The sequence below is a fragment of the Monodon monoceros genome, unplaced genomic scaffold (assembly GCF_005190385.1).
Source record: "Monodon monoceros isolate NGI ecotype Baffin Bay Population unplaced genomic scaffold, NGI_Narwhal_1 Super_Scaffold_14, whole genome shotgun sequence".
Lineage (NCBI taxonomy): Eukaryota > Metazoa > Chordata > Mammalia > Artiodactyla > Monodontidae > Monodon > Monodon monoceros.
The window spans coordinates 64102433-64117079 of NW_021703770.1; the positions used below are offsets into that span (position 1 = coordinate 64102433).

Sequence of the window (14647 nt, forward strand, 5' to 3'; positions counted from 1 at the left end):
ATGAGAAAAACAAAATGCTAAATATGAAATCATATTTTCAACAAAATAGTGAAAGTTTTACAATTAAGTACTGATCTATAGAGTATTTCAATAGCTATTATTTAAAAAAAAATTATGAGACCCAGGAAACAGTTTCAGTAAATGCACAAACTGGTACCAGGGCCAATGGAAGAAACATTGATATTTAAATTTTAAAGTTTGGAAACTAGAAATTTGTCATCCATTGAAATAGCCATTAGTGTTCTGAAGCTGAATAGTGATGTGAGGAGGTGGAAGAAGTAAGGAGAGAAGGTATTGGAAGGTAGAGAAACAATAAAAAGATAAATCTATGGAATAGAAGAGAAATAACCTTGCATATATATTTAAATGATTTTTGACAAGGGTGTCAAGACCATTCAATGGGGAAAAGATGGTCTTTCCAACAAATGGTGCTGTGAAAGTGATATCCATGTGCAAAAGAATGAAGTTGGTTCCTTACCTTACATCATAAAAATTAGCTCAGTGAATCAAAGACCTACATGTAAGAACTAAGACTATAAAACTCTTAGAAAAACACACTGGGGAAATGCTTTATGACATTGAATTTGGCAATGTTTTCTATGATATAACACCAAAAGCATAGGCAATGAAAGAGAATAGATAAAATAGGCCACATCAAAATTAAAAACTTTTGTGCATCAAAAGTTACAATCAACAAAGTGAAAAGGCAACTCACAGAATGGGAGAAAACATTTGCAAGCCATGTATCAGATAGGGGGTCTACAACTGAACAAGAAAACAGCCTGATTAAAAAATGGGCAAAAGACTTGAATAGACATTTCAGCAAAGAAGATATACAAATGGCCAATAAGTACATGAAAAGATACTCAACATCAATAATCATTAGAAAAATGCAAATGAAAACCACAATGAGATACCACTTCACACCAGTAAGAACGGCTACTATCAAAACCAAAATAAAACAGAAGAAAGTAACAAGTCTTGGCAAGGATGTGGAGAAATTGGAACCCTTGTGCACTGTTAGTGGAAATGTAAAATGGTGCAACCCCTAAGGAAAACAGTATGGCAGTTCATCAGAAAATTAAACAGAATTACAGATCCTGCAATTTGACTTCTTGGTATATACCCAAAAGAATTGAAAGCAAGGTCTCAAAGAGATATTTGCACACTCATGTTCATTAGCAGCATTATTCACAATAGCCAAAGGCGGAAGCAACCTAAGTGTCCATTGATGGGTGAAGAGATTAACAAAATGTGGTATATATATATATAGACAACGGAATATTCTTCAATCTTAGAAACGAAATTCTAATGCATGCTACAACGTGGATGAACCTTAAGGACATTATACTATGTGAAATCAGCCAGACAAAATAGGACAAACATGATTCCACTTAGATGAGGTACCTAGAGAAGTCAAGTCCAGACAGACAGAAAGTAGAATAGTGCTTGCCAGGAGCTGGGGGAAGGGGAGAATAGAGAGTTATTGTTTAATGGGTATGGAGTTTCAGTTTGGGAAAATGAAAAGGTATGGAGTTGGTGTGAATGTCCCTTACACCAATAAACTGTATACTTAAAAATGGTTAAGAAGGTAAATTTTATGTTATGTATATTTTACCACAATTGAAAAAACAAAACAAAACCAAACCTTTGACTAATATTGCAGAAGTTAAGCTCTTAAATTCTATTTCATTGATTCACTAAATGAGTATCTAAATGTAACTGGCTGGGAGTACAACTGCTGGCCAAGCAGACAGTGCCTACCTTCCTAGAGCTGTCTGTCATTAGTAAACACAAGTAGCCTCAGACTTCTGTGACTGCTCCCTGTACTGCTTTACCTTACCTGAAACCTTGCTGTCCCTTGAGAACACTGCTTTCCTTGTGGCTCTCAAACACCCCACATACCTTAGTGTCACAAGAAAGAGTCAGTGCCTAAATTGCTGCACCTTTGCGGCTTCCAGACCATTCTTTCCTCTTGTTAAAAATCTTTCTTCCTTTGATGCCTAGTGCCACCTGGGCTTTATCATCCTTACCCCTTCCACAGTGAAGTCAACAATCAGCTCTCAGTACTTGGCTCACAATTTTCCTCTGTTCCCTAATACCTGCCATTCAGCGATTTCCATGTGAATGACCCATTTAACTGCCAATCTCCAAGTGTCCTGACCTTTTCCCTCTACCTCCACCACACATTCCCAGAATCAGAGGAAACTAATATCTCCAGAAACTTACTTCAAAACCATGAGTTCAAATGTCCCTCTTCTCTATGCTACCTCCTATGCTTCCAGGTCTTCTATCTCAGAGACCTCCAATCTGCTTCCTTCAATTCACTTCCCTCTTTTAGCCAATTTGAGTCCCTCCCTTGCCAGTCCCCACACTCCCTTGCCCCCCCCGCAACACTCTGCCACACTCATCTATCAAAACCTCAGCTCTGCATGAACCCAGCCGTTTACCTTGTGCCTGCATTCAGGCTGCTAGGCAGAAAAACACATAATTGGCATTGCTTGGTTTCACTTTAAATGAATCACAGAAACCTGAGATGGTCAGTTGCACTGCCTGACAACCCTGTTGAGTTTCTCTAACACATTTGCTCTTCTTTCCCCCCGCCCCCCACCCCGCAATGACTATTACATTCCATTCTTTTCTCCTCAAACCTTTCATTTTTAGCTGATGACCTTGTTGACCTTGTGGAGAGTAAAAGACCAAATCTACAGACCTACCTGATTCTGTATCCATTGTTTTCCCTCCTATAAAATGAAGTGACTCTTCTATAAGAGGCCTTTACCTTCATATGTGCTCTGGATCCCATCCCCTCTCACCTTTTTAAGGACTTTACACCTTTGATCTTCCCCTCTTTCTGTAGTTTCATTAGTTTACTTTCTACTGCACATCATATGAGCTATTATCTTCTATCTTAAAAAAAAAAAATCCTTTCCTGGAACACACATCCTTCTCCAGCTAATACCCTATTTCTTTCCTCATCTTCATAGTCAGACTTCTCAAAGTTGTCTATATGTGCTGTCTCCATATCTTCACTTCCTACCCCACCTGAATCCCCACTCCATTGAAATAGTTCTAATCACGACCACCTACAACCTCTAGATGGCCAAATCTAATCTTATTCAAACTCGCAACACATGATACAGTTGACCACTACACTCCTTTCTTGAAACACTCTCTTTCTTGGCTTCTATAATACAACTGCTTCTTGGTCTCATTTGTTAGTTCCTCCTCCTCAACTCCATTTCTAAATATTGGAATTCTTCAAAGGCAGTCCTGGGGTTCTCCGTATAGTCTCTCTCTCTGTGATTTCATCATTCCATGGCTTTGAGTACCATCTCTGTGCTGATGATCCCTAAATTGTATTTCTAGGTTAGAACTCTCTTCTAAACTCCAGATTATTATATCTGTCTATTGATATCTCTGTAGGATGTCTCAAACTTATATCTATAATTTGATCCCTGCCCCAGCCCAAACCTTTTTCTCTTTCTTCCTAGTCTTGGTAAATGGCACCATGATCCACTCAGTTGCTCAAGGCAGAAACCTGAGAGTTTCCTTAATTCTTCCCTCTCCCCACTGCCCAACTCCTAAATCTAGTTCATAAATGTAACTATTGGTTTTTGCATCCAAGAAAAATGTCCCTGAGTAGGGATTATTTTCCTGCTATGTTTAAAGTAAATTTTAAGGAGCTCTTAACATTGTTTTGCTAAGACTTGAAAAAGAATATACCTAACTGCAACTTATTATGAAAACAAAAAGTAACTAAAGGAATAAAAACTTCATATAGTTTTATTTCTCTCAACAAAAGCTTTCTTATATGCTTCAAGAAAATAGTTATCAAGTGAAAATAGCCATATTCAGTCACAGGAGTCCTTAATATTATAATACCACAGTTTCTAAGTTCAAAGAGACACATTTTTGTCTTCTTACTGAAATCTAGTTGTATCTTAACAATTTTGATGGTGATAGCATGTCACAGTAAAATTGGCAGCATTTTTTCTTCATGGTATGTAAAATAATGTCTTATATTTTATCAAGTATATTTTAAAATATAGAATAAGAAGGTAAAGATAAAGCAAGTTAAAAACAAAAATACATATCCTTCTTATTTAATATTGGTTGAGAACAAGCGATTTTCTCTTTTGGTAGGTAAAACTAATTCAGGATGATAATTAACCTTTTCTGGGGGTTATGAAACTCTAAAACATACTTCAAAAAACTTATGATTGGGGGAAAGTGGCAGGGGTGGTGGTGGTGGGATGAACTGGGAGATTGGGATTGACATGTACACACTAATATGTATAGAATGGGTAACTAATAAGAACCTGCTGTATAAAAAAATAAAATTAAATAAAAAAACCTTATGATTCCTCTCCCTAAGCAAAAAGGTAGAAAGCACATGCATATACAAATTTACATATAATTTAGGGATTCACAAGCCCCTAGGACTCTCTCAGTATCCATGGATCCTAGGTTAAGAATTCTTGATTTAGATAATTATAGAACAAAGTTCTAATGTTCTAACGGATCTCTGTGAAAAGTTATTACAATATAAATTGAATCTGAAGCAAATTTAAACACTAAACATATACATACAGGAAAGTCAGTGTTAATACATCCTTTCACTCCCAGGGTTGGAACTGAAATAAAGTAAAAATCTCACTAAAATAGAGTCGGGAGGCCAGAAGGGGGAGCTCTCATGCATGTACCTCTAAACATCAATACAGATCTCAACAGGAAGAGACATACCCTGCATCTCCAGCAGGAGGTAACTATTGGTTTTTGCATAACTATTGGTTTTTGCACACTACTTTACTACCACCAGCAGGAGGAAGAAAGATTTTCTCCTTGCCCGGCAATAGCGCCACTAAAGAGAGACTGTCACAACGCAGCCAATGAAAAGCCACTATACTTGGAACTCCCAGTTTCCTCCAATGGACTTTCTGTTATAACAACCCTCCCAACTCCACTTCTCCTCTACAGAAGAGCTTCTTCTTTGCTTTACCAGACTTGCATGTGATTTACCATAGTTGCAATGTCCTGAATTGCAATTCTTTCCTGTTCCTGAATAAAACTGTTTTGCTGATAAAATAACTGGCTGTTTTATTGTTTTAGGTTAGCAGAACCAAAGTTTGGTTTGAAGGATGGTAAATCTCATCGAAATTAATGTCTCATATAATTCAAAAAGAACTTTGTGAGGATAATTCTCTTTACTCTTACCTTTAAGAGCCCCTTTATGTTTTTATTAGCAAAACCATGATAAGCTCCTTTGATTTCAAATAATTAAATGCTATAGTCACAGTATTATAACTAGCAATTGAGAGAAGGTGGTGATGCAAGATGATCACATTTTCTTTGGCTATGGGTCTAACTCCATTCTGGGGGATTGCTTGACAATTAAATGTTGCATGCTATTTTAAAAGGAAGATAAATTTTAAATCATTTCATGTGTCATACTTTTTTTTCAGAATTCTCTAAGCAATGCAAAAGTTCAAGCATAGAAACAATCATGCACAATTAGGAACTTGATACCAGATAATGATACTACCTGTAAATAATTACTAAATTCAAACAGGACTTACGTGGTAGAAATTTATTATTCTTTAAAATATTGTTTAAAATATATGTAACATCTTAATTTACCAGATTAAGAATATTCAAGTTTAAATATAATTATTTGTAGTGATCACTAATAACTTAATAGATTACCATATTTCAATGTTAGAGATGTTTCAAATAATAAGGCTGCAATAAGTACATCTTCTTTAAGCACTTTATTCCTTAGGTTCAGTCGAGCATGGGCTTCAGATAGGGAAACTCTAAAAAAGAAAACTGATGCCAATCAAAATATGTTGATATTATAAAGATAATATATATTTTGGCAGGAACAAACCAAGATATGTGTAAGCATAAGCCACACCTTAAATATCAGCATATTCTTATTTAAAAAAAATTTTAGTTTCTTTTCAAAGCATTTTTTCCTACCAAGTTGAACAGACTGTTGCAGAACAAGGAAGTATCCTGACTTATTATCAAAAAATTGGTTTCTATCCTGGCTTTTCTTTATTATTCTACACCCCACCCTCCCCAAGTTCTGTTCAGTTAAATACACAGTTGGAAAAATTAACCTAACTAAATATCTCTTACAGACACATCCTTCGTGTTTTCTCCTAGTTCTTAATCCATTTGAAGTCCTCATAGAATCTTGAAATTTCAGTGTTGGAAGAGATTTTAGAGAGCAAATTTCAAATCCCATCATGTAACTGAATTTTCTCTACAACATCCCAGGCTACTTATTATTCGGTCCCTTTTGAACTTCACCTAGGATTCACTAGGAATCATGAGGCAATCTATTCCTTTATTTTTTATTTTTAAGCTAGCTTTAATGTACTTGAATGATTGCTGGATGTGGGAATCAGAAAACCTGGGTTATGTCTCTAGAATTTACTAGCTGTGTGAGTTTGTATGAATCATTTAACTTCTGAGATTTTTTGAAGCTCTGCTATAAAATGGGGATAATAATAATTAATAGGGTTATTGTGATTTCAAATAAGGTATTTGAAAATTTTGGGACTCACCCACAAAGATTATATAAATGTAAGCTGAAATTGGTTTCACTGCAATGTATACCAACTGGTCTCTGTTTTGTCTTCTGGGATTACAAAACAAGTCTAATATCTCTTAAATGTGACAGCTCTTCAAATATTCAAAGACAGCTTTTCTAGTTGCTCCATGCTTTATTTTCTCCAAAATAAATATTCCTAGTTCTTTTTTTTTTTTTGGTGCGGGGGCTGCACCACGCAGCATATGGGATCTTGGTTCCCCCAACCAGGGATGGAACCCGTGCCCCCTGCTTTGGAAGCGCGGAGTCATAACCACTGGACCGCCAGGAAAGTTCCTCCTAGTTCTTTTAATATGTCATGTGACGTAATTTTCAAGCCCCTTGTCATCTTGGCTATTCTCCTTGTGACCAGATTTGGTTAATATTCCTTTTCAGTACAGTGCTACAGGTGTGATTTGATCAGCAGGGTACAGGTGGGGCAGAATTAGCATCTTCTCACTCTTGATACTATGTTCTATTACTACAACCCCAAATCACAGTATTATTTACAGCCACATTACCTTGCTTACTCATATTATATGTAAAAATAATGAAATCTCAAATCTTCTTCATATTAAGCCAGATCACCCCTTTCCAATGTATTCACACTTATACCAGGGAGGTTGGGACTTAATTAAAGACATTACAGGGACTTCCCTGGTGGTCCAGTGGTTAAGACTCCACGCTCCCAATGCAGGGGGTCCGGGTTCAATTCCTGGTCGGGGAACTAAGGTCCCACATACCACAACTAAGCCTGCATGCCTCAACTACTGAGCCCGCATGCTCTAGAGCCTGTGAGCTGCAACTAGAAAAGCCCGCACGCTGCAACAAACACACAGCAAGGCCAAAAGTAAAAAAAAAAAAAAAAAAAAGACATTACATTTGTCCTATTAATTTTCTTCTTGCTAGACTAAAATCATAATTTGAGCCTGTGAAGATCTCTCCAGAGTTGTTTATTTACAAATTTGATTATCATGTTCCTGATGTCCTCACCCAAGCTTCTTCTAAAATTGTTGACCAGGACAGAATATGAATACAGCCTTTCAAGGAAAGAAAAGAGCACTGTTCAGCTCCACTTCTCTAGAAAAGCAAGGCTGGTGTTATTAGGTACCTGTCTATAGAAGGAGGAGAAAAAGTCAAGGTTTATGACTCTTCTGAGTAGTGCTTCATTTACTTTGCTATTTCATAAAACCCATCTGCATCTCTAATGTTTATTTCTAAAATAGGAAAAAGTAGAGTTGTCATATCAAAATTAACTCTGCTTTATTCTTGGATCAGTACAGTCAAATGTAAACTGAGGCTATGTGAGTTTAAGTAAAAAATATCTTTTTACTACAGAGAAAAAGCATTGAGAAAATAGGACTTTCAAACCTTTTAAGCTTTGAGTATTGAATATTTGAAATATTACTTCAGAAAATTGAAAGCATTATACAATTCTGTTTACCATTTTAAAACATCACAATTAATTTCTTCCTTGCCCTATCTTTAGCAATTTTTTAGCTCTATGAAGATAAATATACAGTTGGAGAAATTAACTGAACATATTTATCTCTTATAGTCCTATACTTGTCATAACCTATCAGTCCTTCACTTGTCTTATTTTGTATTGCAGTCATAAAAAGATATTTATTTATTTATTTAATGGATTATTTTACCCCTGGTCCTACTTCATAATTTGGTTGAGATTATATGTTAATCTATATTAAATAAAGTAATGGTCTATCAACAGGGGACTGTTTAAATTATGGTACAGCCATATGACAACATAGTAAAACTGTAATGCAGCTATTAAAACAGAATGAGGTAATTCTTTATGCGCTGATAGTATGACATCATGATATGTATACCTGCATGATTCCATTTGGGCAAAAAGAGAATATCTATCCATATAGGTATATACCGATTTATATATTATAAAAATATTTTTATATATTTAAATAACATATTCATCTAAAATATATAACATAGTCAAATAAAATATGTATTTGATATACATCACATATTTAAATTACATATTTGTATACGCTAGTATTTGAATGAATAATATCTGGAAGGATACACAAAAACTCTTGCCAGTGATTATCTCTAGGGAGTGGAATAGTAATAGGTAGGGTTAGCAGGGCACTTTACTCATTATTTTAGACTTTTCTTTCAGTACGTCTGTACTTTACTTTTACAATAAAAATTAGTTTAAAAAAAACCTTTCAAGGAACAATAATACATGAGTGTACTAAAGTATTTAAAAGTACAAGGAACAGGGGACCTCCCTGGTGGCAAAGTGGTTAAGACTCCGAGCTCTTTATGCAGGGGACCCCGGTTTGATCCCTGGTGAGGGAACTAGGTCCCATATGCATGCCACAACTAAGGAGCCCATGAGCTTCAACTAAGGAGCCCGCCTGCCACAGCTAAAACCTGGTGCAACCAAATAAATAAATAATTAAAATAAATTAAAAATTTTAAAAAGTGTTACAGATGTTAACACTTAAATAATAATAAGAGTACAAGGAACAATATACTTAATTTTTTTTCTAGGTTCAACTACAAAATATCTAGAATGTAAACAGCCCCATTTTAAAAAACAGTCATTTTCATTTGAATTCAGTGCATTTTTCTCAGACATATCTGATACAGGGTATCCAATAAAAATTAATTTAGTGAAAACAAACTGCTGGAGGTTCAAATGATGCAATACTACAACAGAAGGAATTATTGTCACCTTAAATTCTTTTGGAACAAGGTATATTATAAACCAACCAACCAGCAATCAAACAAACAAACAGAAAAAACAAGTGAGACAGTTAATAAAACACATCATTTGAAGGTTAGTAATGGTTTTAAAATTGAATACCTACAAATATTTTAATGCAGATGCTGACAGCTTTGATCCACATATAGAATCTGTTCTGATTCTGCGACTTGCTAGGTAATAGCCATGAATCATTCTTTCTGCCTCCAAGCTGAATTCGACATTCAAATTCTTTGCAAAAGCAAGCAGCTAAATTGAAAGTGTGAAAATTTAAGAGATTCAAACTTTATTATAGAACCTATATTACAAAAATCCAAAGTATACTGTCATTTATTTTTAAGTTTGCATGTTTTACTTACAACAAAATTGATTAAATATCTGGGGCCATCCCAAAGTCACTGAGCACTTTAAATCATAGTCTTATAAAGAATATCACAGTTTACCCAGAATAATCTCTTCCTCCCTTTTAGTACAGAAATATTCTGTGCAATGTACTTGAATGACGATCAGATCTTTGCTTCCAGTGGAACAAAGGCTCACTTACAGCCTTTTAGTGGGAGAGAGCTTCCCTCAGAATCTCATTTCCCTTTGAATAGCCTAATTCTCTGACAGTTTACTTCCATCAGACTATCTCTCATTGGCCCTAGAGCTGCATGCCCTCCTTCCTTCCCTTCCTTTTAAAGAACACAACCAAACACTAGAAATGTACTGTGTTAACTACTATAAAGGTAGGTCTTAGAGATTCAGTAAGATTTTGGGTAGAGAATAAGTCTTCAACTTAATGATTATCACTGTTTTCTCTGAGGTTTGTGCTTTTTTCTTTCTGAGTGATTCCTAGTTCCTTAAGTCCTTATTCTATGACATCATTTCCAGACTTTTCAGCATCTGTGTTGTTTTCTGGTTTGTCAAGTCATAGAACCAAAAGGAAAAATCACCCGTAATAAAATGTTGCTATTAACTATTATATCTATATTTTATAAATTTTTATTTAGTTTTGGCTGCGTTGGGTCTTCGTTGCTGCGCGCGGGCTTTCTCTAGTTGCAGCGAGCGGGGGCTACTCTTCGTTGCGGTGGGCGGGCTTCTCATTGCGGTGGCTTCTCTTGTTGCGGAGCACTGGCTCTAGGCGTGTGGACTTCAGTAGTTGTGGTACACGGGCTCAGTAGTTGTGGCTCATGGGCTCTAGAGCACAGGCTCGGTAGTTGTGGTGCACGGGCTTAGTTGCTCCGTGGCATGTGGGATCTCCCCAGACCAGGGCTCAAACCCATGTCCCCTGCATTGGCAGGCGGATTCTTAAGCACTGCACCACCAGGTAAGTCCCAATATCTATATTTTAAATATAACCTTTTAAAAAGATCTGGATATGTCCTGGGTTGGATATGTCCTGTCTTTATTCTCCTTATACTCCACAATTCCCTGCAGGCCTTCAGAACTGGATAATAATAAAACTCTTAATAACATTGGTAGCTCTCTCTAGATTTTATGCTATGGGGGCACAGTGATATGCCATCTATATCCCCTTTCAGTAAAGGACCCGTTGTCCCTGCTACTGAGAGTGCAGCACTGGGAGTTAGCATTAGCCTCCAGTTGTCAACTTCTGCAAGAACTACCTACTTTGATGACTTCATAATACAATTTTTGCTCCAGTCGGGCAGGTTTTCTCACAGTTTTCCATTTATACTCATCTCTACTTTATGTCTTTGCTCCTATTTTTATTTTTTGAATGCCCATCCTTCCTGTCATCTAAATCTTACCTTTTCTTAAGGCCCAACTAAAATCTCACCGCCTCCTGAAGTCTTCCTAACTCTTGCATTCTACTTGATATCTTTCTTTCTGAATTCATGAAATACTTATAGTCAGCACCACCCAGCTTAGCACTTAAGTTGTCCCTAATTGTTTCATATCTCAGTTAAATAATAAACTATTTAAGGAAGAAAAATGTACATTTCTTAGAGAATATAAAAGAACAGAAGGAGGCTCAAATATATAAAGTATTCAGTAAATGCCTGACTAATAAATCCATAGATTTTTTTTGTTTATCTTTCAGGGAAAAACTGGGCAAAAATTTCTCCAGGTCATTAGCGTGTCTATATTATTTAGTATCCCAATTCCTAGAGACTACTTTTTTTAATATACTAAAACAAACAAAAAGACCTTATCATAAATATTATTCTTTTTCTGTTCTAATTTATGTGAATAAATTATGCTTATATTTCATTTTTAAATCCACCTCACCTTTCAACCTTTTATCCATGCAATTTGGGCTACAAGGAAGGCAGGTATGAACAAAAAATTTAATGACCCATGGATTCCCACTTCCCAACATTCCATGCCTTTTAGCTATCCTACACAGATACTTTAACTCTACTGTGGACAGATTTCTGAATAGTTAATATTAAAAGGGCTTCACTTGTAAATACCTGACTACCTTTAATAGCTATGAGAAGCATTACTAAATTTGCATCATCTACTCTCAGGTTCTCTGAACATACCACACGTGTTTTCAGGTCAGGACATTAAAATAAATGGGTTTGTGAGTCATGAGAGATATCCCCTATAGTCAGAACTCTGCAGGCATTCATATATAGTTTCCCTTTGAACAGTCTGTAAAATGTAGAAAGCTGTATACTTATAAAGCCTCTCAACATAATGTTTTATAGAAATATTCTATTTTGAATCTTTTCATGGAAATGCTTTAAGCTATGGTGATTTGCTCAGTGGTTCAAAGAATAAACTCAATGTTTTAATATCTATGTCCTTATAGTTTTTTAAAAATATTTATTTATTTATTTATTTTGGTTGCACTGGGTCTTAGTTGCAGCATGCATGTGGGATCTAATTCCCCGACCAGGGGTCGAACCCGGGCCCCCTGCACTGGGAGCATGGAGTCTTACCCACTGGATGGCCAGTGAAGTCCCTATGTCCTTACAGTTTCTAGTTTAATTATAAGCCTAAATTTTTTCTATACAATGTCCTTAAAATGCTTAAAAGCTGGAAGCAAATTAGAATAAAAGAATTCTAAATAAGGAAAATTAAATGTTCAAAGGGAGTTTTATTTACATTGAGAAACATTAGCACATACTTTTACCTTTTCAAAATCTTCAGTTGTGAACTGTTTAGAAGCTACATAAAGCAGCCCTTCAGGATCAATGGCTTTCTTTAAAGTATGTTGCACAGTAGGAAGAAGTGGGTGGCAAGGAGATGACTCATTGCAGTTAATCAATAATCCAAATGCCTCTATGAGATTAGCTGGAATCAAACTGCAATCCTACATCAAACAAAAATGTAAAAGGCAAATATTAAACACTGGCATTTTCATAAACACTTCAAATTAACTATTATTTAGAATTATTATTTAAATTATTAGAATTATATTATTATAATATTAATTAAATTATGAAACTATAATTGTAATAATTATTTTATTATTTGTTATTATTAATTATTATTTAAAGTGATTCCCAAATAGCATGGGAACTTTGTGATAATAAATTTTTCTAAAATGCTTTTTACTGAGTATCTTCTTACACATTATTCATTAAAGCCTCTCCCACTACCTATTCAAATAATAATTTATAGTGAGCAGACACCTGCTTTGCATGACTAAAAACTGAAAATTTTCAAACAACTGTGTCATTATTTAGTTCTAGTACCCAATTAGGTATAGAAATTAAGCACAGAAATAATAATAAAACATTAAGAACAATAAAAACATTAAGATTAAAATCTGTGACTAAATTCCCTGAACAACACTCTAACAATAAGATACACTTATACTTTACCATCTGACCAATTAGAGTATTGGTTTTCTGTACATTTCTTCTTGAAGATGAATCCATATCAACAAAAGACCAAAAACTGCACTGAACTGGAAAAGTCATTTGCTGATCCATATCATCCCCAAACTTCTTTCCTGATATGTATACTGTGATGCTTCTACTTTCCACAGCTAAGTCAAAAGACATTATCCATTTGTTATTTAAGTTCACTTTGGTCTATATGTCTATAAATTAATAAATATTATTATACAGAATTTTACAGTCTAAATTTGGATAGTAAAAACACAAGTAAATTTGATTGTTTTGCAAGATATGGCTAACTTAGAGGATCTGCCATAAAAAAGAAGAAGGAAAGAAAAACATTTGAATGTTTATGTGTCCCCTGACGATGAGTATCATCAGTCCAAAGCATGTAGCTAGAATCGTGAATTGGGAGGAATAGGCAGAGAGTAAGGAGAATGGTCATATAGTGCAGGTAGTGCAGGCTTACAAGGGAGGCTGAAATTAAACAATGTTCTGGGGGTTTTTTTGTTTCGTTTTGTTGTTTTTGGCTGTGTCATGCGGCATGTGGGACCTTAGTTCCCTGCCCAGGGATCGAACCCACGCCCCCTGCATTGGGAGCGTGGAGTCTTAACTACTGGACTGCCAGGGAAGTCCCCAACAATGTTCTTTTATGTGCCAAAAAAAATAATAGAAAGTGGGCCATCTAAGTAGGAGTGACTAGGAGAAAATACATCTCAAATTCAACATGTGAGAAACCAAATTCATCATTTCTCCTCCTCAAATGGCTCTTGTGCATTACTCACAATTAGGAGAATCACCACTGATCCACTTAAAACCCAAACAAAAAATGTGGAAACATCCCATTCTCCTTTCTATCCTCCCCTTATCCCTTATAAGCATTCAATCTATGGATTCATTTCTATTCCTAGGATGCTATCTCCCAAATATTTCTCAAATTAGTCTTCTCTCCGTTCACGATAAGAGTTTTTTGTATACATGTTTATTTTTCTTTTGGATCATAAGGTAAATATATATTTAACTATATAGAAACTGCCAGAGCAGTTTGCAAAATGGTTGTACTATTCTATACTCTCATCAACAATATATGAGAACTCCAACTTCTCTACATCCTTGGTAACATCCGTTGTTGTTGGTCTTTTTAATTTTTGTCATTCTAGTAGCCAGGGCCAGCCACATAATTTGTAGGGTCCAATGTAAAATGAAAATATGGGCCTCTTATTCAAAAAGCAGGGGAAAATGCTTTTTTTTATATAAAGCTTTTTCTTTTAAGAATATTTTATTACTTATAAAATGTCATAGGGGTGATGTGGAGAGATCAGAACCCTTGTGCATTACTGGTGGGAATGTAAAATGGTGTGGCCACTGTGGAAAGCAGTTTGGTGGATCCTCATAAAGTTAAACATAGAATTACCACATGATCCAGCAATTCCACTTATAGGTGTATATGCAAAAGAGTTGAAAGCAGGCACTTAAACAGATACTTTTACACCAATGTTCATAGCA

General features: G+C 35.4%; 1 protein-coding gene across 1 annotated transcript in view; it reads right to left on the reverse strand.

Annotated features, from left to right (window-relative positions):
* The window catches only part of MCMDC2 (minichromosome maintenance domain containing 2), a 36718-nt gene that overhangs the window by 519 nt on the left and 21552 nt on the right, over positions 1–14647 (reverse strand). Inside the window, exons 10-13 of the mRNA XM_029222932.1 lie at positions 13124–13290; positions 12430–12609; positions 9451–9593; positions 5707–5816 (exon numbers count right to left, since the gene is read on the reverse strand). Of these exons, the coding sequence (XP_029078765.1) occupies positions 5707–5816; positions 9451–9593; positions 12430–12609; positions 13124–13290 (600 nt within the window). The remainder of the gene's footprint in view (positions 1–5706; positions 5817–9450; positions 9594–12429; positions 12610–13123; positions 13291–14647) is intronic.